The sequence below is a fragment of the Anabrus simplex genome, chromosome 3 (genome assembly GCF_040414725.1).
Source record: "Anabrus simplex isolate iqAnaSimp1 chromosome 3, ASM4041472v1, whole genome shotgun sequence".
Classification (NCBI taxonomy): Eukaryota; Metazoa; Arthropoda; class Insecta; order Orthoptera; family Tettigoniidae; genus Anabrus; species Anabrus simplex.
The window spans coordinates 19,872,601-19,895,788 of record NC_090267.1 but is presented as its reverse complement, the minus strand read 5'-3'; the positions used below and the strand labels follow the sequence as shown (position 1 = coordinate 19,895,788).

The window sequence follows — 23,188 nt, the reverse complement described above, 5'->3', positions numbered from 1 at the left end:
CGCATTCTTGACTCCGTCTTCGGTGATTTAAAGTTCTCTTGTTTATTCTCGTATTTAGACGACGTCGTGATCTTTTCTGACACATTCGAGGAACATGTCGCTCATCTTCGCGAATTTTTCACTAGGTTGAAGAGGCACGGATTCACTGTCAATCCTGAGAAGGCATCTTTGTGTTCTAGAAGGATAAAGTTTTTAGGACATATCATTTCCGGCTCCGGCATATCTGTTAATCCTGAGAGAGTGAAATGCATTCGTGAATTTCCCAGGCCAAAGAACCTACGAGCTGTCCATAGATTTCTTGGCATGATTGGATTTTATTCTAGATTCATCCCCAACATTTCTGAAATCTCAGCCCCCCTGAACTCGCTGAAAAAGAAAAATGTTCGTTTTTTCTGGAGCGATGCTCAAGAGCAAGCTTTTTGCCAACTTAAAGATGCCCTCTGTCGAGCTCCCGTATTGCACAACCCTAACTTTAACGGGGAATTTGTCCTTCAGTGTGACGCTAGTGATATTGCTGTCTCTGCTGTATTGAACCAAAGGCTGGAGAACGATCATCTTGCCCCCATTGCTTATTTCAGTAAGAAATTGCTCGACTCTGAAACCAGGTACTCCACGTACGAGAAAGAATGTCTGGCTGTTGTCCTTGGTGTCAAGAAATTTCACTCGTACCTCGAACACCGACATTTCTGGATTCATACTGATAACCAAGCACTATCTTGGATGGCTGCCAATGTCAAAAGGTTAGGGAGGACTGCTCGTTGGATTCTCCGACTGTCGTCTTATAATTTCACTGTTGTTCATGTAAGAGGTAAAGATAACATTGTTGCCGATTGTTTGTCGCGCATGTTTGAAGGTGGCGAGACAACTGATTACGAGATCGGGTGCAGCCCCGATAATCATCTCCCGGTCTGCATCCTTCGAAACTACCCCTTTAGTTTTACCGAACTGTCTGAATTCCAGAAGAAAGACGATGAATATATCCGTCTAGCCGATAGACTTTCGAAGAAGGAACAAGGTTGGGAATCCTTTGAAATAAAAAGGGGCCTTTTGTGTCACAAAAGTCTTCACAACCGTACTTCTAAAATTTTTGTCCCCCAGAATCTGAGACCCATGATCTTAAATTATTATCACGATTCTCATTTAGGCGCCCATCTCGGTCAGTTAAAAACCTTTCGTAAAATTTCTCAGAATTATTACTGGCCGAACTTAAAAAAGGAAGTCTTCGAGTATGTCAAAACCTGTGATGTTTGCCAAAAATGTAAGCCTGCTCAGAATACTCAGATCGGTTTTCATTCCGCCGACGTTGCCAATTTTCCTGGTTTTATTTACATTTTCTTATTTTCATTCATGGGGCTATTTGCTGGCCTAATTATATATTTAAGTTTGTTGCTTTCATTTGAATGAGTCTTCTTTCATTGTTAGCATTGTTTACTCGCCTCGTAACTATGGCAGCCATATTTATTCTTTGATTTTTCTTCCTTGCTGGGATGCTGTGTTTTTTTAAATGGGGGATTGTTGCGTGATGGATCTCTTCCCTGGGATGCTGGTTCATATACATGGAGATGTGTGAGATGTAACGTGTATGTTTTTATTTGATGTGCGTGTAAGTTCTTTCGATGTATGTCCACTGATATTAGTTCATTGCGAGGACGAATGTGTCATACGTCACGTGTATGAAATTATGTGGAGGAAGTAAATCGTATGTTACAAGTTTGTGATTGTAAGAAGCTTGTGTGGCCATGTTTTGTATGTTTTCATCTGCCTCTTGATATGATTGGATGAATAACCTACACGATAAGTTTCTACGCATATCTCCGTGAGTAATGTTTCAAACTTGATTTTTTTTTATTGCCTTATCTTGCTTTATTTTCATTAATAAACCCCCATGTATTTTGACCCCGTTCTTTCATTTATCGGGAAGGGTTCTGGGTTCTTTCCGTCTCCCGTTCCTCCCTTTAGTTTAATTTGGTTCGAGTCCAGCTCCAGACTGTTTTAGTCTGTTTCAGCCCGTCCACGGCCTCGTCTCATGAGGTAAGTTGGCAAGTATTCACGGACCTGTTGGTGTGTGTATGCGTGCGTGTGTGCGTATGTGCGTGTGCGTGTCTACGGTAGCAGAGTGTGTGTAAGGCATGAGTGAGTGTGTGTGGTCGGGTGTGTGTGGGGTGCATCCCAGCCGTCGGTAACCCTCGGGATATCAGCACCTTTCGTAAAATCAATATGGTCACTTGATCAATTTTCATCGTTAAGTTTCAGAAATCCTGTTGCGGTCGCCAATTTATCGTTCTCTATATGCGATTTTTTATTTTACGAAATAAAAATATCACACGAGAACATGTTTATTTATTTCTAAACAACTTTATTATCACTATGAAACATATCCTAGTCTCGTCAAACTCTCTTTTAAAACACCACAGTCCTAACCTTATTTCCTTCCTGCCAGAAGAAGAAAACAATTGTTCACTCAAAACAATCTACAAAGAAAATATACATGTTTCATATCAGAGACCTAATGGTGATGTTTCTGCCGCCATATTGGATGTCTGAGTATCTTTTGCTATGTTACAAGTCTTCAGAGCAACTCCTTTCCACTCATATACGTTCGGTGATAATATTTTTCTATTATAAAAAATATGATTATTGAAGGTTTTATCATGATTAGGATAGCTGCCCTACAACAGGCGTTCCCTGCAGTTGGACAATGGGGCCTAATTCTTACCTTGAGAATGCCACCAAGACTAGAACTGAGCCACCACCCCCCTGGACACAACTTTTTTGATATTCAGGGTCCACAGCTTCATGGGGCTTACACCACACTTTCACGCTTCCATCAGCTTGATACAACTAGAACCGGGATTCGTCCGACCATATCACATGCTACCACTATTCCATGGTCTACTGCCGATGTTCGCAGGCCCATGCACTTCACTGGGCTCTGTGTGGAGGTGTCAGGAAATAGACACGAGTTGGTCATCAGCTGGTGAAGCCTATGAGGTGCAGTTGCCTCCTTTAAGTCCTGGTAGAAATAGGTTCCTGACTCCCAACATTCAACTGGGCGGTGATCTGACTCTCAGTAGCCCATCAAGCACCCAGTATGGTTCTGCAGAGGCAACGGGATGCCCATTGGTTACACATCTGTGGTCTTTCTGTGCACCGGTAATGGATTATGTGGGTGATAACATTTTCTTTGCGATATTGAAGATCCACCCTCAACACTGTTGACCTCGGAAACCCGAAATCGTGTGTAATCCTGGCAACACTATGACCCATGTGCTGTGCGCCATTGACCATCCCATGTTAAAAGTCAGTTAACTCGCGACAGGTTTCTATTCTCACGACACTGGTGTCTGTGACAGACTGCTGGACTACTCCATAGTTATCCACAATGCTCAGGGGTCATACACGGCATATTTTCTAACGGGACACCCCTTCTCATGACTTTTGGCCACTCAGTGTACGTGTTATATGTGAATATATTGTACTGAGTTTCAATGGCTGCTGAAGAAGGACGGGTGAAATTCACCATCCGAATGAGAGGTACTCCTCGAGCCATAATGGCTCAATGACACATTTCATTTAAAAATATGCTTCAGAGATATTTCCAAGAAACCTTCGGAAATGTTACTGTTCCTTGCTACTGTGCTTAACTGAATCGCTTCAGGATTAATTGTCCTGCTCGCTTGGTTAGAAACAGATTTAAATCGCCCCATAACATGAGTAAGCCAACCCCATCAGAACTACTCCACTACGCTCTGAAATAAATGCCATAAAGGGAAGAGCAACCAGAATTTGAATGCACAGTTTTCAGTAAAGGATTTAAAATATTATTTTACTTGCCATCAATGATGTCAGAACGAATATGCTGTGCGGCATATCCTAAAACATTTGGGTATTTGTAAAGGCACTTCACACTTTTTGGGGTCTCAATATATTTATCATTGCTCCAATGCAATTTGATGCGAGGCTTATGAACCTGGAACGTCAGAATGCAGAGGCCAAGTAGGCCTTAATTTCATCCTCATTTACATCATACCACTTGTCATCAGCTATTCTTTTTCTTCCCATTTGGGTCTGATAATTGTTCTGTAGTATAAATGTTTGTTTCCCGCACATTACAAAACAACGGGTTCATAAACTCCAAAACTGCAGACAACACCAATACAGAATTATGTAAAAATTTATATCTCAGTTTTCCTAACACTCCTGGGGAGCCTGTTAAGTGTTGGTTATCACTACTATTAACCCACACCCAGTCACTATGTTTTGCTTTCGCATGCGGGTCATCAGCTATGATTTCACAGTAACTCATATCAGATGAATTGTCACTTTCACTTGAAATCACTTCTTCAATATGATCATAATCACCACCAATGTCCATGGAGCTGTTGTCTATAAACCTTTCAATTTACTCAGCATTAGCATTGCTGTCACTGGCCTTTACTATGGCTGGAACTATGGGTATGAGGTTGACCGACACTGTATGAAATGTTTGTGCTTTCAGCGGCTACAATTGGGCAATAAATTACGGTATAAGTTCTTAGAAGGAGACCTGTAAACAAGCCACATTCCTGTTCTATTCACATGTACTAGATTTAATAAATTATATACGATGGGTGTACTAAATTGTTTTATGCTATTTTTTTATGTCTGTGTATGGTTCAAATTTCACTTTTGAAGGGTGCTGACATGTAACTAGTGTCTTGTTCCAGAGTTTGGTAGCAGCACATGCACAGGGGCCAATGAATGCACTCGCCATAGCCATTTCATAACAACACTGTCAGCGTAGGTGCAAACAATATGGAAAGCAATCGTCAGGGACAGCGCTATACGACTTGGTTCCTATGGAAAGAAGGCATGACCACTGCCAAAATTCATCGGCACCTGCTGGTAGTCTGTGGAGAAGATGCGCCATCACTGAAGACAGTTTACAACTGTGTGCAAGGTTGGAAAACAGGGCGGAAATCGGTGGAAAAGTGAACTAGTTCTGGAAGGAATATGACAGAGTCGACACCACCCAACTTTGTCTGGATCGAACAGGCCAACAGGGAAACAAATGCATGACACTTATGGAAATGGATGCAGCCACAGAAATTAGCCCAAAGACCCTGCAGCGGATTGTACAGAGCCACTTACAGTTGGGGAAGGTGTCATACACATGGGTGTCTAGACTCTTGTCTGCAGACGAAAAGCAGAGGCGTGTGGAGTTGTGCACATAACTTTTGCAACACCATGATCAAGATTCAGCTGACTTCGTGGCTAGGCTTCTGACTGGTGATGAGACATAGCTCCATTACCATGAGCCACAAACGAAACAATCGATGCAATGAACCATAAGGGCAGTCCACCACCAAAGAATTGTCGAACACTGACATCAGTTGGCAAGCGAATGGCAACAGAGTTCTGGGACACAAAGGGCATCATCCTCATTGACTGGCTGGAATTTTGGGGCATGATTAACAATGCAGCATATGTGGCAACCCTTAAGCGCATATGTCGTGCCATTCAAACTAAGCGGCTAGGAAAATGGGCTAAAGCTGTGCTTCTGCAACATGACAATGCCCGGCCCCACACTAGCAGAGAGACCTCAGCCATTGATCAAATGGGATTCAAGGTGCTGGCACACCCACCATACTCTCCCGACTTTGCATCAAGTGATTATCACCTGTTCGGGAACATGAAGAAACCTCTGCATGGTTGCCATTTTGTGGAATTTGCAGAACTGGACACAGCTGTCAATGCATGGGTACACAGCACTCCAGAATAATGGTTTCAGGAAGGTCTGGAGAGACTGACATATCGATGGCAAAAGTGGATACAGTTACAAGGAGATCATGTTGAGAAGGTGGACGTAACAACTGATGTGTAATGTACCTCATTTGGGTAGGAAAAAATAAAGTGTAAAAAAATATAGTACGCCCTCGGTCCAAAGAAATGTACTGACACATATCGATTACGCAGTAACAAAGAAATATATAAAACATGCAGTAGGATTTCAGATGTCATTCGAAAGCGAAGAGTTAAATTTTTTGGACATATTTCAAGAATGCCTGATGACAGACTTGCCAAGAATATCTTTAACCACTTCAATAAGCCCAATAGGAAAGGCAGCTCTTATGAAAAATGGTTTGTTAACACGAAGAAGGATTTGCAAGAAATAAACATCACACAACAAGACATCTGCAATAGAACCACCTTCAGAAAAAAGCTACACTCATTTAAGGGTTTCCTAGAGCCAGAAACAGCGACCAAGAAGAAACAACAATGGACGGCTGAAAGAAAAGAAGCAGCAAGCAGGAGGATGAAGGAGTACTGGCGCCAAAGAAAGTTTAAATCATGAGGAGTTATTTACGTAGTCCACAGCTGGCCAAAATCGATAAAAGAAGAATAGTATGCCCTTCGAACGTCACATGTTCCAATTATCAATGTGACGAGATCTCAGAAATTTATAGACTCTTATCCTCAAAGGATAACATAAAAATTCAGCTCAATGTCATTTTCAAATTTCAAATAACTATACCCTAATTATTAATTCTTAAGACTGAATCACAAGTCATTCCTCAAGATTTTAGACATAATAACTGTATGCAAATATTTGAGAGCAAACTTATTCTACCATATCTATATATATAAAATAACTTGTCCTGACTGACTGACTGATTCATTATCGCCGAGCCAAAACTACTGGACATAATGAAATGAAATTTTGGATATACATTCATATTAAGATGTAGGTGCTCGCTAAGAGAGGATTTTTTGATATTCCGTCGCTAAGGGGTTGAAAAGGGGGGTTAAATTTTAAAATGAGTGTATCCTTATCTCAAAACTTTTAAAGTTTACAAATGTAAAAATTGGTATTTAGACTCTTCATTAAAAATAAGGAAACACGTATTTTTTTGTTTTCAGAAAATCCCAATAGGAGGGGCAAAAAAGGGTGAAAAGGGGTTGAATGCCTTTAATCAGGATACCGGTACTTATGTCTCAGAAACTAAAGGTTTTACAGACCTGAAAATTGGTACTTTTGATCTCTTTTAAAAATAAAGAAACACGTATTTTTTGTTTTTGGTAAATACAGTAAATGGGAGGGTGAAAAGGGGGGTGAATTTTTAAAATCAGTGTATCTATATCTCAAAACGTTGAAAGTTTACAGATGTAAAAATTGGTATTTAGAATCTTCATTAAAAATAAAGAAACACTAATTTTTTTGTTTTCGGAAAATCCTAATAGGAAAGGAGGAAAGGGGTGAAAAGGGGTTGAATGCATTTAATGAGGATACTTATATCTCAGAAACTGAAGATATCACAGACCTGAAAATTGGTGTTTTGTATCTCCTTTAATAATAAAGAACCACGTATTTTTTTGTTTTTGGAAAATCCAATTAATGGGGGGTGAGAAGAGGGTGATTTCTAAAATTAGAGTATCTATACATATCACGAAACTTTTAAAGTTTATAAATGTAAAAATTAGTACTTAGAATCTCCTTTAAAAATAAAGAAACACGTATATTTTTCTTTTCGGAAAATCCCAATAGGAAGGGTGGAAAAGGGTGAAAATATGTTAAATACCTTTAATGAGGCTAATTATATTTCAGAACCTGAAGATATTACAGACCTGAAAATTGGTATTTGAGATCTACTTAAAAATAATAAAGAAACAGGTATTTTTCGTTTTTGGAAAATCCAAGTAATTGGGGGGGGAAAGGGGTGTGAATTTTTAAAATGAGTGTATCTACATATGAAAATTTTAAAAGTTTACAGATGTGAAAATTGGTATTTATAATCTCCTTTAAAAATAAAGAAACACGTATTTTTTTTGTTTTCGGAAAATCCCAATAGGAAGGCTGTAAAAGGGTGAATAATGGGTTGAATGCCTTTAATGAGGCTACTTATATTTCAGAACCTGAAGATATTACAGACCTGAAAATTGGTATTTGGGATCTACTTTAAAAGTAAAGCAACACATATTTTTTCGTTTTTGGAAAATCCAAATATTGGGGGGTGAAAAGGGGGTTGATTTTTTGAAATGAGTGTGTCTACATCTTAAAAGTTTAAAATTTACAGATGTAACAATTGGTAGTTAGAATCTCCTCTAAAAATAAAGAAACGCGTATTTTTTTTGTTTCCTGTAAATCCCAATAGGGGGGGGTGTAAAAGGATGAAAAATGGGTTGAATACTTTTAGTGGGGATACATATATCTCAGAAACGGAAGATATTACAGAACTGAAAATTTGTATAAGGGATCTCCTTTAAAAATAAAGAAACACATATTTTTTTAGTTTTTGGAAAATCCAATTAATGGCGGTTAAGTAGGAGTGACAAATTGGGGTGAATTTTTTGAAAGACTATATCTACAGAATATCTTGGAAACTTAAAATGTTACAGACGTAAAAAGTGGGTGTTTGGAATCTCCTGTAAATGTAAAGAAACATAGGTGATTTGTTTTTGGAAACTCCACTGAAGGGGAACTCAAAAGGGGTGACATTTTAAAATGAGAATTTTTACAGTATATCTAAAAGAACTTAACATGTTACAGAAGTGAAAAATGGTATTTTTTATCTCTATTAAACATAAAGAAACGTGTATTTTTAGTTTTCGGAAATACCACTTGGGTGGAGGGGGGGGTAAAAGTGACTGAAAATGGTGTTGAATCCTTTTAATTAGGCTACTGATATCTCAAAAATGAAGATGTTACAGACGTGAAATTTGATATTTGCAATCTGCTTTAAAAGTAAAGAAACACGTGTTCTCGGAAAATCCAATGAAGTGGGGGGGGGCTGAAAGAATTGAAAAATTAATTGACTTAATTGTATGAGAATACATACATCTAATAAAAACTAAAGTTGTTACAGACGTGAAAATTCGTATTTGGATCTCCTTTAAAAACAAAGAAAAACGTGTTTTGGTGGGAAACCATTTTTGGGGGCGGGAGTGTAAAGGAGTTGAATTCCTTTCATGTGGACACATAAATCAAAAACTTAAGAAGTTAAAGTCGCAATAATTGGTATTTAGAAGATCCTTTACTATTAAACAAATAAGTATTTCTTGCGGGAACATTCACTTAGGGGGAGGGGGGAGCAGTGTGAAATGAAGTGAAAAAAGTGAATTATTTTTATGGGGATACATATATCTCAAAACTGGAGGTAATAGACGTGAACATTGGTGTTTGGAATCTCCTTTAAACTTAAAAAAACACGCCTTCTTTTAAGTGTTTTTGTTGGCGGTGGGGGAGATTGGCTGTAAATAAACTTAACGGCGGTGGGGTGTAAAAGGAGGTGAGACCAATTGATTTTACTGTCCTTAATGTACTTACAAGGATCCTCCGTTGCTCAGGCGGCAGCGCGCCGGCCTCTCACAGCTGGGTTCCGTGGTTCAAATCCCGGTCACTCCATGTGACATTCGTGCTGGACAAAACGGAGGCGGAACAGGTTTTTCTCCGGATACTCCCGTTTTCCCTGTCATCATTCATTCCAGCAACACATAATAATAATAATAATAATAAGAAGAAGAAGAAGAAGAAGAAGAAGAAGAATGTACCGAACCGTCGTCAAATGTGCGGACCGCGCTAGAAACGGCTCCTGGATGGGTAATGACTAAGAATGAAGTCCAGTCGTGGGTTCAGTGCCGCCAAGGCACCCAATATGACACCACGCCGTATCTTCTGAAGGATTTTATCCATATTAAAAATGATTATAGGAAGAGATGGCAAAGATTTACGGACCCAACTGACCAGGAGGAATACCTGAGCCTAGCCCGGGAAGTATGAAATGGATTGCTGGAAAGGAAGATTGAAAAATGGGAGGAAACGTGCCATAATCTAATAGAAAACGAGTCAGATCGGGAATTTTGGTGGATTCTCGCAAGAAACGAGTCAGATCGCGAATTTCGGCAGATTATATATCTAAAACAATAAGAATTCAATTATAAATTTCAATATAATACCGTAGCGAAGCACGGGTATCTTGCTAGTTTTTAATAATAATAATAATAATAATGTTGCTTGCTTTACGTCCCACTAACTACTCTTTTACGGTTTTCGGAGATGCCTATGTGCCAGAATTTAGTCCCGCAGGAGTTCTTTTACGTGCCAGTAAATCTACCAACATGAGGCTGACGTATTTGAGCACCTTCAAATACCACCGGACTGAGCCAGGATTAGTTACGAACATAAACCAGCCTTTGAGATTCTAGATTGGCTGATGATGATCTATAAAGGTGCAAAACATGTCCCACATGTGACTTCGTATTAATGAGGAAACTCTAAATGTAATAACATTTTGATGTATCGAACAGGTGGTTTATCACAAAACATTGTTTGTTGTAATTAAACAGACTTTCAGTATGGATTAAAAGATGTGATTAGTTACTTGCAATTTCCATAGCTTCCCATATAATCCTAGACCTGTAGTGTTTAGTGTGGGTAAGAGCTCGAACATCTTGGAACACGACATCATGACCCAACGATAGGGCATGCTTAGCTATTGCTGACTTCTCTGGCGGGTTGAGATGGATTTTTTTTGGTGCTCTGTAATGCGAATGTCAATGGACCGGGATTCTTGGCTAATGTATACCTTGACACAAGTACGGGAAATTTTGTACACCCCAGGGTGTAATAGTGGGGACAATTTATCCTTGTGTTTACCTAAACTATGAGCAGTTTTAGTGATGGTGCCAAACACGGTTTATGGATCATGCTTGTGTAGTACCATGGCAGTTCTGTCTGTGGCGTTGTGAATGTAAGCCAGGTAGGCCTTCACTACTTCTTTCTGTCAGCTTAGCTTAGTTGTCCCTCTGGGATGCAGAGATCTGTAAATTGGTGTAACCATTACCCTTGAAATTCTCGGTGAAACATAAAGAGGTCCACTTTGTTTTCTCGACAATCCATCAGCCCAAAAGCCCATACCACATCTACAAGTTAATACTTTTTCTGTACCATCAAACGGGTTGATTTCGGACGGTTTTGAGGTTATTTTCGTTTTAACTCATGAAGGGACTCTTAAATTGTATTGTTTATCATCCTAATAATGAGGAATATATCCAATTAATGCCATACCCTACAAACGAAAAATATACGCCAACGCAGGTTTTCCTGAGAAAACATAAAGTTATGTCTGAATTCACCCCGTACTTCAGGGTGATTTCGGACACACATGCATTTTAAACCGCTGTCCGAGGTTTCAAAGCGTATTAAGTGATTTCGGTCATAAAAAGTCCTTTATTTCAATTCTTTGTTCTTTTTGCTTTAGTTTTGTGATATTTAAAGGGTTCTGAGGGTGTCCAAAATATGACTAGCTAGTTAAAATCATTGTGGTGATAAATGTAATGTGTTACTGATACATCCTTTTTTTTTCTGACAAGGTAAATGTAAAGTTTTCTGGTCTAAATTGAAATATTAATAGTTATAAACTGTACAGAGATCCTACTGAGAAATCTTAATTTTTTTTTACAAACGATACAAATCTCAGAGCAAAAAAAGGTTGATACAATGAACATGTAGCTGCCATAGCCTATAAATCTAAAATACATTTTCTTTGAAAATAAACATTCCTCTCTTCTCAACTTGGACTGGAAATATTTTCAAAATTTGTTCTTTAGCTATTGTATCTTCAGCAGGCATGTTAGGGAACACAAACACTTTTCTGCTGTTTTTATATGGGAGCAAGTATTTGACATCCACATCCCTTGAACGAATATTTCAGGCCAGGCCAAAATACTGCCTGTATGCTCTTTGTTCCTCAACTTGTATTTATAATCTGCAACAAGGAAAGCCTCTTCTTGCAACACCAGGAAGTCATTACATTCATTGTGTGCTTCATCGCATTCTTTTTCACTGCTGCTGCGAGCGCCATCACTTGTTTCTGCACTGCTTTCATCTCAGCGGAAATCACGGCCAAAAATCAACTTCCCAAAAAGAACATTTTATTTGCGGCGGCGGCGGGAAGTAGCAGGTTGTGCTGGGTTGGAGTATGGTTGGAGGGTGACAAGCTTCCTTGAGCATTTCCTTCTTCCTCATTTAGCATTGGTTAGCTTCCCATTTTTTGGATGTACATTCCGCACTTTATTTTGTAGGGTGGACCAAGGCATACCATAGAAATCAAATGCTTTCCTATAAGACAACTTGCCACTTTTAATAACACGTACGACTTTTTCTAATAATTCTGGTTTGGAATTACCCCTCGAAGCAGCTTCTTTCTGCCTCTGATAATTTCCAGGCATTGTCCGAAATCACCCAGACTGCTTTCAATTTTCAGTAAAATGTGCGTAAAACACTATTCTTCACCAAATCGCACCAAAATTCCACAGCAATCGTTTATCAACACTTCAGTCAGTTGATCTCACTAAGAACCATAATTATAATGTGTTCCTTCCGACCGCGACAATCGAAAGTATCCACTTAATTATAATGCATGAACTTTAAACAATGCCAGTGCACACGGGAATTTTTCCAAAGTATGAAATCGATTCATAATAAAAAGCACAGAACGTGGGAAACATAACCTCAAGGTCAAATTAAAACGTGCGCGGAAGTGCAAACCACGGCGGCTCATTGCTATGCGACAAAATACGGCAAATCTACCATACTGTCCGAAACCACCTCTGTGTCCGAAATCGTCCCGTTTGACGGTATCTGTTATTCATGAGGCGATTTACTTCAACAAAATAACAGCTGGAACTGATATTCATTTGCCGCCAATCATTGGAACAAAATATCGTGTTCTTCAATGAAGTTGCATAAATGTTAATAAATCTGTTAGATTCCACTCCAGGATCATAAATATTTTGGCAGAGTTCTGTACTGTTTGATTAGGTACGTTAACTATCTCGATCACCCATTTAATCAGAAGTATGTAGCGTAAGCCTGTGGCGTGCCTTCCTGTATCTGCTTTCTGCCAGAAATGGAAGCAGAGAGAGAGAGAGAGAGAGAGAGAGAGAGAGAGAGAGAGAGAGAGAGAGAGAGAGAGAGAGAGTGTGTGTGCGTGCGTGCGTGCATGCGTGCATTCGTGCGTGCGTGTGTGTGTGTGTTTTTTTTGTTGGGTGTTCACGTTGAGAAGAGTGCTACTGTAGCTTTGCTATTACATAAATCAATGTGTGGCAGTTACGATGCAAACTTGAAACTAACAGTAACAACTTTTTTCGGATAGGAACAACAGAAGGTGCTCGCAAACTTGCATTGCTACAGAAACTTATTTTTGACATTAGAAAAGATGAAGGAAACATTAAAATATGCCAGTACATTGTGGAAGGTATTTCATAGTCCAAAGGATAGCGGTTTTTAAGACCTGGACAGAGTAGTCCTCGAATGTGTTCTTGAGAACAGAAGCAATGAAAGCCTTGGAAGAAGCATTGAACGCCAGATACAATGCCAGCAATTACTGTAAAAGTGGACAAATGCTTCAACATAAATGGTTTTACACTTATCAATAAAATGAATCATTTCATATGTTATTAAAAATGAAGTTTGTGATTTGATAGAACTGACGACATTCCTTCAAGAATGTAACCTCCCTTGTAACACTCTTTTTGAGGTTCACTGTCTTGTTATACGTTTCCTTTTTCAGATAATTTCTGAATTTTATTTACTATATTTTTTCACGTAATTAACACACATTTTTGACGAGAAATACAGGTAAAAACATCAGATGCGTAAATTATTCAATGAAGTCAGATATTTAAAAATTATTTACAATTCATTTACATTGAAAAGGCATATCAAATATAAGTACAATTGGTTCAACTCATTGGCAGTTATCGTCATTTGGCGTAAAATTCTGGCATGAGCTTTTTTATGAAAAGTCTTGTAGGGTACATCCTATTCATCTAATCAGAACATTCTTCTTATTGGCCGTGTCTCTCAGTCTCCCTCATTCCCGTCCTGCCTCTACCCCGTATCTTGCTCATATTTATGATAGACTCTTATAACAATTTAGCTTCCGTTGTCTAACTATCTTAATTAATGTCACTGTCAATCTCTTTGAACAGGGACATTTGTTCACTTAAACTTTCTTGCTCTTTATTCCACCTTTATTTAAAATACATTCTCTTGGTAGATTATTCTTTGTGAACGATTTTTGGCATTAGTCTTTATACATCTAGGGATCTGAATCAAATATTTAAACTATTTTCACTAAACATCGATTGTGAAAATTGTCTCAAATTCCCTTTCGAATTATTTATGTTATTCTTTTGTACCCCGCTGGTTGGTAATGTACACATATATTTATTGAAGTAAAGGTAGTTGTTATCGCTGTCGAACTGATCTTTTCCTTTAATAGTATACATTGCTACCACCCTTTTATGTCCCAGATCCTTCTGGGCTTTGTTTTCCACTGCACACAATAGTGTTTCATTGTTGTTATTATTATTATCACTATTGTAGTCAATTATATTGATCTTAAACCTGAACTCTGTCACTGAACTCAGACTTCGCCTCAATGTACTGTAACACCCTAACTAAGAAGGTATTTACAAAGGCTCCTTCACGCTGGGAACTTTTCAGATCCCGAGCACTTGACATCCTATTACTACCGCAACCTTGCATCACATGGTGGAGGATGTGGATCAACATCTGTATTTACTATTGTGACCACTTTCAGACAGTGAATCATGTAATAGATTCCTTCGACGTACAAGATGCCCAGGCCAATCAGTTGGCTCAAGAAATGCTTCCGGATATGCAAATGGAGGGAAAACTAGTGTACATAAGAGCAAATTTCAGTTCCTTCTCATCAATTATTACATGTCTAGAGGAGAGAGGCGTGGCTCTAGAAAAAAAATGATCAATTTAGTCAGAACAGCCACAGATGAATTAAAATGTAATTATGGTGATTCTGGTATGGCAGTGTCAGACAAACTGAAATGTGGTCTTGACAAGAAATCAAGTTTTAATGTTTTGTGCTCCATCTGTTGGATTTTGACAGGTGAAGATTTCAGCATTATTGTCATTGAAGAACAACTTCCATCCATTGATTTTGTGCACATGAAGTATGCTCCTATAGCATCCGTACACACTGAAGGGAGCTTTTCAAAGTACAAAAATGAGCTGGTTGACAACTGTCATTCTTTTTCCTGTGATAATCTACGAATGGTCACAGTCATCTACTGTAACACAGAGGGAGGTAAGCCTGTATAGCCTGTCATGTATTTTAAGTGCACAAATTTTATTACCTCTAATCCAATAAAGAATTTGAGTACCTAACGGTGAAATTATCTCTTTTTTGTTTTTCAGATGTTGCAGCCTTAAAGTTCCATATACCATGCATGAAGTGCTTTTTACCTTGAAGAAAAGAACATAGAACTTGGAGTGCCAAACAACAGACCGAAATAATAACCAATATTTCTGTGCCAATAATTTGTTAATAATTAAATTATATTAGCAACCTATTGAAACCATTTCAACATACAATGATGTAGCCTGTTAACATTTCTTGTGTGATCATGTTATGCCAGATTAATCCAAATTTTTAGGGGTTTTTTTTCTTTTCAGTTTTTGGGTCATTTTATGGGATATTTTGCAGTCATCTTATAGGCCACTTTTTAAACATTTTTAGGTTATCAAATTCCGGGCCGTGCTCATAACCATGTGCAGAGATCTGTACCCCTTACTTATATTTATGTGATTAATGCAATGCAGACCTGTCCTTATATTAACACCTAGGTACTTACACAAGGAACTTTTGCCCCATCAATGCAGTACTTAAAGCTGAAAGGAATTTCCCTATTTGTGAAACTCACAACCTGACTTTCAATTCCCGTTTATCATCATACCATTATCTACTGAACATCTCACAACATTAGTGAAGTCATTTTGAAGTTTTTTACAATCTGCTGCTGCTATTTGTTTTACGCCGCACCGACACAGAGGTAAGCCTGTATAGCCTGTCATGTATTTTAAGTGCACAAATTTTATTACCTCTAATCCAATAAAGAATTTGAGTACCTAACGGTGAAATTATCTCTTTTTTGTTCTTCAGATGTTGCAGCCTTAAAGTCTTATGGCGACGATGGGACAGGAAAGGCCTAGGAATGGGAAGGAAGCGTCTGTGGCCTTAGTTAAGGTACAGCCCCAGCATTTGCCTGGTGTGAAAATGGGAAACCATGGAAAACCATCTTCAGTGCTGCCGACAGTGGGGTTCGACCCACTATCTCCCGAATGCTGGATACTGGCCGCACTTAAGCGACTGCAGCTATCGAGCTCGGTAAGCTCACAATTTCATAACTTATTTATTACTCTATTCAAAATAACATCATCCCCAAAAAGCCTTATCTCTAATTCCACTCCTTTACTCATATCACTTAAATATATAAAAACAGAAAGGTCCACTAATACTGCCTTGAGTATTTGTCTCTTAATTATTACATGGTCGGAGAAAACTTCGTCTACTCCAATTCTCTGAGATGTATATTCTAGGAATACAGCCACCCATTCAGTCACTCTTTTGTCTAGTCCTATTGCACTAATTTTCCCAGTAGTCTCCCATGGTCTACCCTATCAAATGTCTTAGACAGGTCAGTCAAAATACAGTTCATTTGACCTCCTGAATCCAAGACATCTGCTATATCCTGCTGGAATCCTATAAGTTGAGCTTCAGTGGAATAACCTCTCCCAAACCCAAACTGCCTTCTATCAAACCAGTTATTAATTCTGCAAACATGTCTAATGTAATCAGAAAGAATGCTTTCCAAAAGTTTACATGCTATGAATACGAAACTGACTGGCCTGTAATTTTCAGTTTTATGTATAACTACCTTTCCTTTATACACAGGGGCTACTACAGCAACTCTTCATTCATTTGGTATAGCTCCTTCATGCAAACAATAATCAAAAAAGTACTTCAGATATGGCACTATATCCCAACCAACTGCCTTTAGTGTATCCTCCGAAATCTTATCCAGCCATTTTGTGGTTTTCCGCTTTTGTATCTTATTGTAAATATCATTGTTATCATAATTAAATTTTGATTCTTCTTTAGTATTAGCCAACTCCTCTAACTGGACATTATCCCTGTAATCAACAATCTTTACATACTGCTGACTGAATACTTCTGCCTTTTGAAGATCCTCACATACACACTCTGCTTGCCCATTAATGATTCCTGGAATGTCCTTCTTAGAACCTGTTTTTGCCTTCCATTTTTATTTTATTTGTATGACTGCCAATTATGCTTGCCATCATGTTATCCTTAGCTGACGTCTTTGTTCGATTCAATTTCCTAGTAAGTTCCTTCAATTTCTCCTTACTTCCATAACCATTTCTAACACTATTTCATTCCAACCTGCACCTCCTTCTTAGACTCTTTACTTCCCTGTTATAGTGGATCTTTACCATTCCTTACCACCTTTAAAGGTACAAACCTATTTTCACATTCCTCAACAATTGCTTTAAACCTATCCCAGAGTCTGTTTACATTTTTATTTTCCAGCGATCATAGTTACTTTTTAAAAACTCCCTTATGCCTGTTTCATCAGTCATATGGTACTGCCTAATAGTCCTACTTTCAAGACCTTATTTGCTATCACATTTATTTCTAACTACGACAAAAACAGCTTTGTGATTACTAATGCCATCTATTACTTCGGTTTCTCTATAGAGCTCATCTGGTTTTATCAGCACCAAGTCCAAAATATTCTTCCCTCTAGTTAATTCCTTCACTTCCTGAATCTAATGACCATCCGATATTAACTTATTTGCCATTTGTTGGCCTGTCATTTGCTTTACCTTCCCAATTGACATTTGATAAACTGACATCACCTGCAACAATCACATTCACTACCATACCATTTCCCACATAGCTGATTATCTTATCAATCCGTGCCAGCGCTACCCTTTCCTGATCTGTACACCCCAAAGACACCAAGATGCCTAATATCCTTAGACATGAACCGCTCGCCTCGAATTTCATATTTCTCATCTTTAAATTTTTTGTAGCTTACAAATTCTTTTTTCACCAGAATGAATACTTCCCCTCCTACCATTCCTATCCTATCTCTATGAAACACACTCCAGTTCTGTAAGAAAATTTCTGCATCCATTATATCATTTCGCAGCCATGATTCAACTCTTATTACAATATCTGGTAAGTATTTAGGCTATCTATTACATTACTTAATTCTATTCCTTTCTTTACACTTCTACAGTTCAACTTTAACATTTTTATGTCACCCCTACTCAACTTTCAGATCTTTGGACCCTTATTACCGCTCCCAAGACCACCCTGTTTCCCTGAATGTCTCTCTCTACAAAATTTCTAAACAAAAATCCTAACTTATACGTACCACTGCAGTTTAGGTGAAGGCCATCTGAGCACAGATCCCTATCTCTTACCCAGCCATTAGGATCTAAAAATCTCACTACCAGTTTTCCACCTATCCATTCCATAGTCTTATTTAAATCCCCAATCACCTTCCAGTCAGTATCCCTCCTACACAGTATTCCACTAATAACAATCTATGCTTCCTTAAACTTCACCCGTGCTGCATTTACCAAATCCCACAAATCCCCAACGATGTTGGAATTTATACCTGCTTGCCTTACATTGTTGGTACCAACGTGAAACACTACCACCTTCTCCTTTCCCTCCTACTGCTCTTATACTTTCCTAAACATCTGCCTCAACCTCATTCCCAGGTAACACTCTGCTCTGGTTCCCATTCCTCAACACACTTAACCCACATGTCTAACAATGGAATCCCACATGACAAGAGCCTCAACGCTACCAATCTCATCTGATCCCCTCCCATGCTAGTCAGCCCTATTTTTCCTGACACCAGCAGAAGCTACTTCTACCTCCCTTTTCTCCATCCCAAGATCGTGTTCCACCTGTCTTTTCCTATATTCTACTCCATGCTTCCTTTTCCTACCTTTTCCCTTCCACCTATTTCCACACTTCTCAGCAACAATTCCCTGCTCCTCATCTTCCCTCTGTTGTTCTACCTGCAGTGACATACAGATTTCTGACAGACACCTTTCCTGAATTTTGATCCTAAAAAGAGCTCATAGCCTGCAATCTCCTTCCCCTTAAAACATTAGACCACCAGTCTTCTACAATTCCCCCCTTTCTTTTCCGTCCCTCTTTCACATCTACTGCATCCTGTGCATTGTTTCAGGGAGGCCTACATTCTGTCCTGTCTTCTGAGAGAATTCTAATTATCTCTTTTAAACTCTCCAACTTGTCCCTCATACCCCTTGATGCCTGGCCACATTTATAGTTCCTACACTTGCACTCCTTAGCCATTCTTTATGAAAAAATCAAAGAAAAAGGAAAATTAAGATAACTTATTCTGTGCATAAAAAATGAAAGGAAAGAAATACAGTCTAGGATAGTACACATGAATCACACAACAATATGGTCATCAATATACTGATGATGATGCTTGTTGTTTAAAGGGGCTTAACATCGAAGGTCATTGGCCCCGTAATTAATATACTACAATACTACCTAGTCGTAATACGTTTCTTCCCTACAGCACCTTAACAGGAAAAAGCTGTTGTTAATTACTGAACACCATAAGGAATACACAATTCTAAACTGCAGTTAAGCCTATCTGAATTACTACAACAGAATACTAGTTAGAGGGTTTTTATAATCACTACTACTATATTACACAAATATTTGACAATATTAGAATAAGCATGCTAATGCCTGATAAGATACTACAATACACTACAATAATTTTTAACTATGTTCAGAAGTATCCTAATTACAATATGTTATTACTAAGCACAAACAGAAATAAAAACTGCAAGTCTGAAAGCTGCAAGCAATACTCAAAGATTATCAACAAAGATAAATGCGTAGACAGATTATTATTTGTCCTACTACACTCTAATAGACACACATGAAAGATACACATACAAAGACACACACGAATATAGAGGGCAAGATACTATCTATCTACTATCTATCTAATACATCTATAACACAATTCTCAACTTAAATGTGTTAACACTATAGGTCTATGATTTTTATAACTGGTGGATTACTATTATTTTCCCTGTTATGCAGGATGGAGAACAAAAGTGTCCTTAAATGCTGAAAACTAAGAGGCTGTCTACAATAATTTCTGTCAAAACTACGCTGGGGACTTGGACTGCAATATTATTGGGATAAAGGAATTTGATTAACTTGTTAACTTTTACTCAATGAATAAACGAAAGTGCAGAGTACAAAGTATGCCGGGGATTTAAAACTACAAATTATTGGAATACAGTTATCTGCTGATTCTTTTATATTTATTTTTTTGATCTCATTGGAATGCAGAAAACAATCGTCAATAATCCAAAGACTTTCGAGTGATTCTCCAGTGAAATACTGTGTATTCTCGTTAACTTCTTTAAAAAAAATCTAAGTTTACAAGCATATTGTGTTATTTAATTGAATAAATTATTACCTTCATGACAGTTTGGATGGATATCTATACAAAATATCGGGTCTATTGTCTGCTTGAATGTGAAAGCCATGGAAGTTAAAACTCCTTTTGATAATCTGCCTTTGTATTATAGCAATGAACCTACAGATACATATATATTTTTAAAGTTAATATTATTACTTAACTTATTTTCTAAACCTAAATTTGAAACAAAGTACACCTAGCTAGCCTACCTAACCCAGAAAACATAATCTACTGAACATCATCTGAACTACTTGACATAAAATTTAAATAAATATCACCACTCCCAATTTTTACCAATAAGCACTAAACACCAATATATAAATAGCACTAAATGGATTGCACACACACAGAATTACACAACTTCAATATGTTTTTAACTACCTTATCACTACAACAATGCAAGAGCTGACCATTCACAAGTGCATTCAACAATGTAAAATAAATGTGCAGGAAAATAAATTTCCTTTGAGAATCAAGAAAGAAACTGATGGTAGATTCCTTGTTGTAACTGAACTTACCATTGTAACATCATCTTCAAAGCCAGGGGCTAATGCATCATTCTCTGTCTTTGGAACAATTGAAGTCTGAGGCTCAACCTTTACAGAACTGTCATTACCACCAGCGTTATTTATGGGTGAATCCTAAAGAGGAATGAAAATATAATAGAGTATTTCAGATAATGATGCTGTAATATGAATGAGAACAAATCCATGGCTGTGATATTAAATGTGTAAACAGAAATCATAACAATCCACAAATTGAACATTCCTTACATTGTGTTCCAAGAACAGGATATTCATATTTCTATGCTCAAATAACATTCCTGCATAACACATTATTAAATGTAAGAATGCAAATAGTATCATCTGGTATTCATAAGAAGGAATAAGACATATTTGTTATGTGTTACTGAAAATGATTGCCTGCTAAGTTCCTATTGACTGTCAAGTGCTAGAGTTGCCAGTCTGTGCTGTATCACACGGTCCCTTCGTAGTTACAAAGATTTTATTATTAACTAATCTTTGAATGTGCAGGTGAAAATTCTGCCAAATTTCCAAAACAAAAATGATGATACAGAAGCTGTTTCCCATCATCTGAATGGGCCAAAAATTGGAAAGAATGAACAAATGAATGAAGATTGTTTCTTTTTTGCTGTTTGCTTTACTTCGCACCAACACAAATAGGTCTTATGGCAACAATTGGGAGAGGAAAAGGCTAGGACTCGGAAGGAAGCGGCCGTGGCCTTAATTAAGGTACAGCCCTAGCATTTGCCTGGTGTGAAAATGGGAAACCACGGAAAACCACTTCCAGGGCTGCCAACTGTGGGGTTCAAACCCACTATCTGCCAGATGCAAGCTCAAAGCCGTGTGCCCCTAATCGCACAGCCAACTCGGCCAGTGAATGAATATTAAATGAAGCCCCATCTAGCTGTGAAGATAGAATATGTGCTGGTTTACAAAGCCTGTTGCACTCCTCTGGGCCAATCATTAATGACTAACCAATAAAATGAAATGATACTGGAATGAAAGACGACAAGAAAAAACCGGAGTACCCAGGGAAAAACTGTCCCACCTCCGCTTTGTCCGGGGCAAATCTTGCATAGAGTGATAGGGATATGAACAACGGAACCCAGCGGTGAGAGGCCAAAGCGTTGCCGCCTGAGCAACATAGGATCAGTTTTCCATCGTAAGTAACATTTTATTCTCGTGTAGGTTAAAACTTATTTGCGAATATCTATCGTACTGTGTAACAACAGCTACTGAATAAGACAACTTCCTCAAGCCATGATGTCTTGATGAAACAGCTATACTGAAATAATGGTTCAGATATAGTTTCAAACTCTTAAATTTCCTTGGTAACATGCTTACACATTCCCACACCCCAGGCAGAGGTACTATACAACATGTGAACATCCACCGCTATGAGAAGAAACATGTGGTTAATAACTACAAAAGACAGTTTTACCCTTTTTACAACATACCGTATTCACCTGAATACAGTAAAATGTTGTAAAGATGTTTCTGCAGTGGACACGGGAAAAGAACATGTTAAGCGAGAAAACGTACTATTGAATATACAACTATTCAACCGGAATATGGAAACACTACATTCGATATTTTCCAATAGGATGGCATTTTACATTGTGTATCCGCAGTTACAGAAAAAACTGTAACCACCACCACTAAACATGAGAGGAGAATATTAAAAGGTATAAAAAAAGAAATACCACACAACAAATATGAAAACATTTGCATGGGGGCCCATGAAAATGTCAAGTATTATTGCAGATTACACTGTTTCTAAAACACATGATAGTAGAAGCCTGTTATTTTTGACCAGTAGGTTATTAAACATTATTTTCTGGTCACACTCTTAGACAATTAATTGGATGTTGCACTCGACCTTGACCATACGCCACTGCGACTTTGGGCGCCGCTTTGAATAGACAAAACTTTGATTCAATGGAGTCGAAACTCGAAGGTGCGAGTTTCAATATTCACGACACCTCTGTGCGCTTAAAGATGAGGATGCCAGTCCACTTTATGATGGTTTTTAATTTTGTCTTCATTAGTAAAGATTTTCAAAGGATTTTCACAATTTTTTCAGAATCCATAACAGGGGTGTCATAAGACAAATATGCACCACACTAATGAACTTCATACGATTATGTTCCTAATCCAGATGTAGGCAAACAGATGACAAATATTCGCTACCCTTCACTGTACCACTCAAAACAATATAAATTCCTAATATCTGAATGGAATGCAAAACGCAAGCACAAACAGGCTTGCTGTGTTGTTCAGGA

At 38.1% G+C, this 23,188-nt stretch overlaps 1 protein-coding gene across 1 annotated transcript in view; it reads right to left on the bottom strand.

Annotated features, from left to right (window-relative positions):
* LOC137498991 (uncharacterized) overlaps positions 1–23,188 on the bottom strand; it is a 155,349-nt gene that overhangs the window by 73,534 nt on the left and 58,627 nt on the right. The window contains exon 3 of the mRNA XM_068226975.1: positions 20,901–21,023. Coding sequence (XP_068083076.1) covers positions 20,901–21,023 — 123 coding nt within the window. The remainder of the gene's footprint in view (positions 1–20,900; positions 21,024–23,188) is intronic.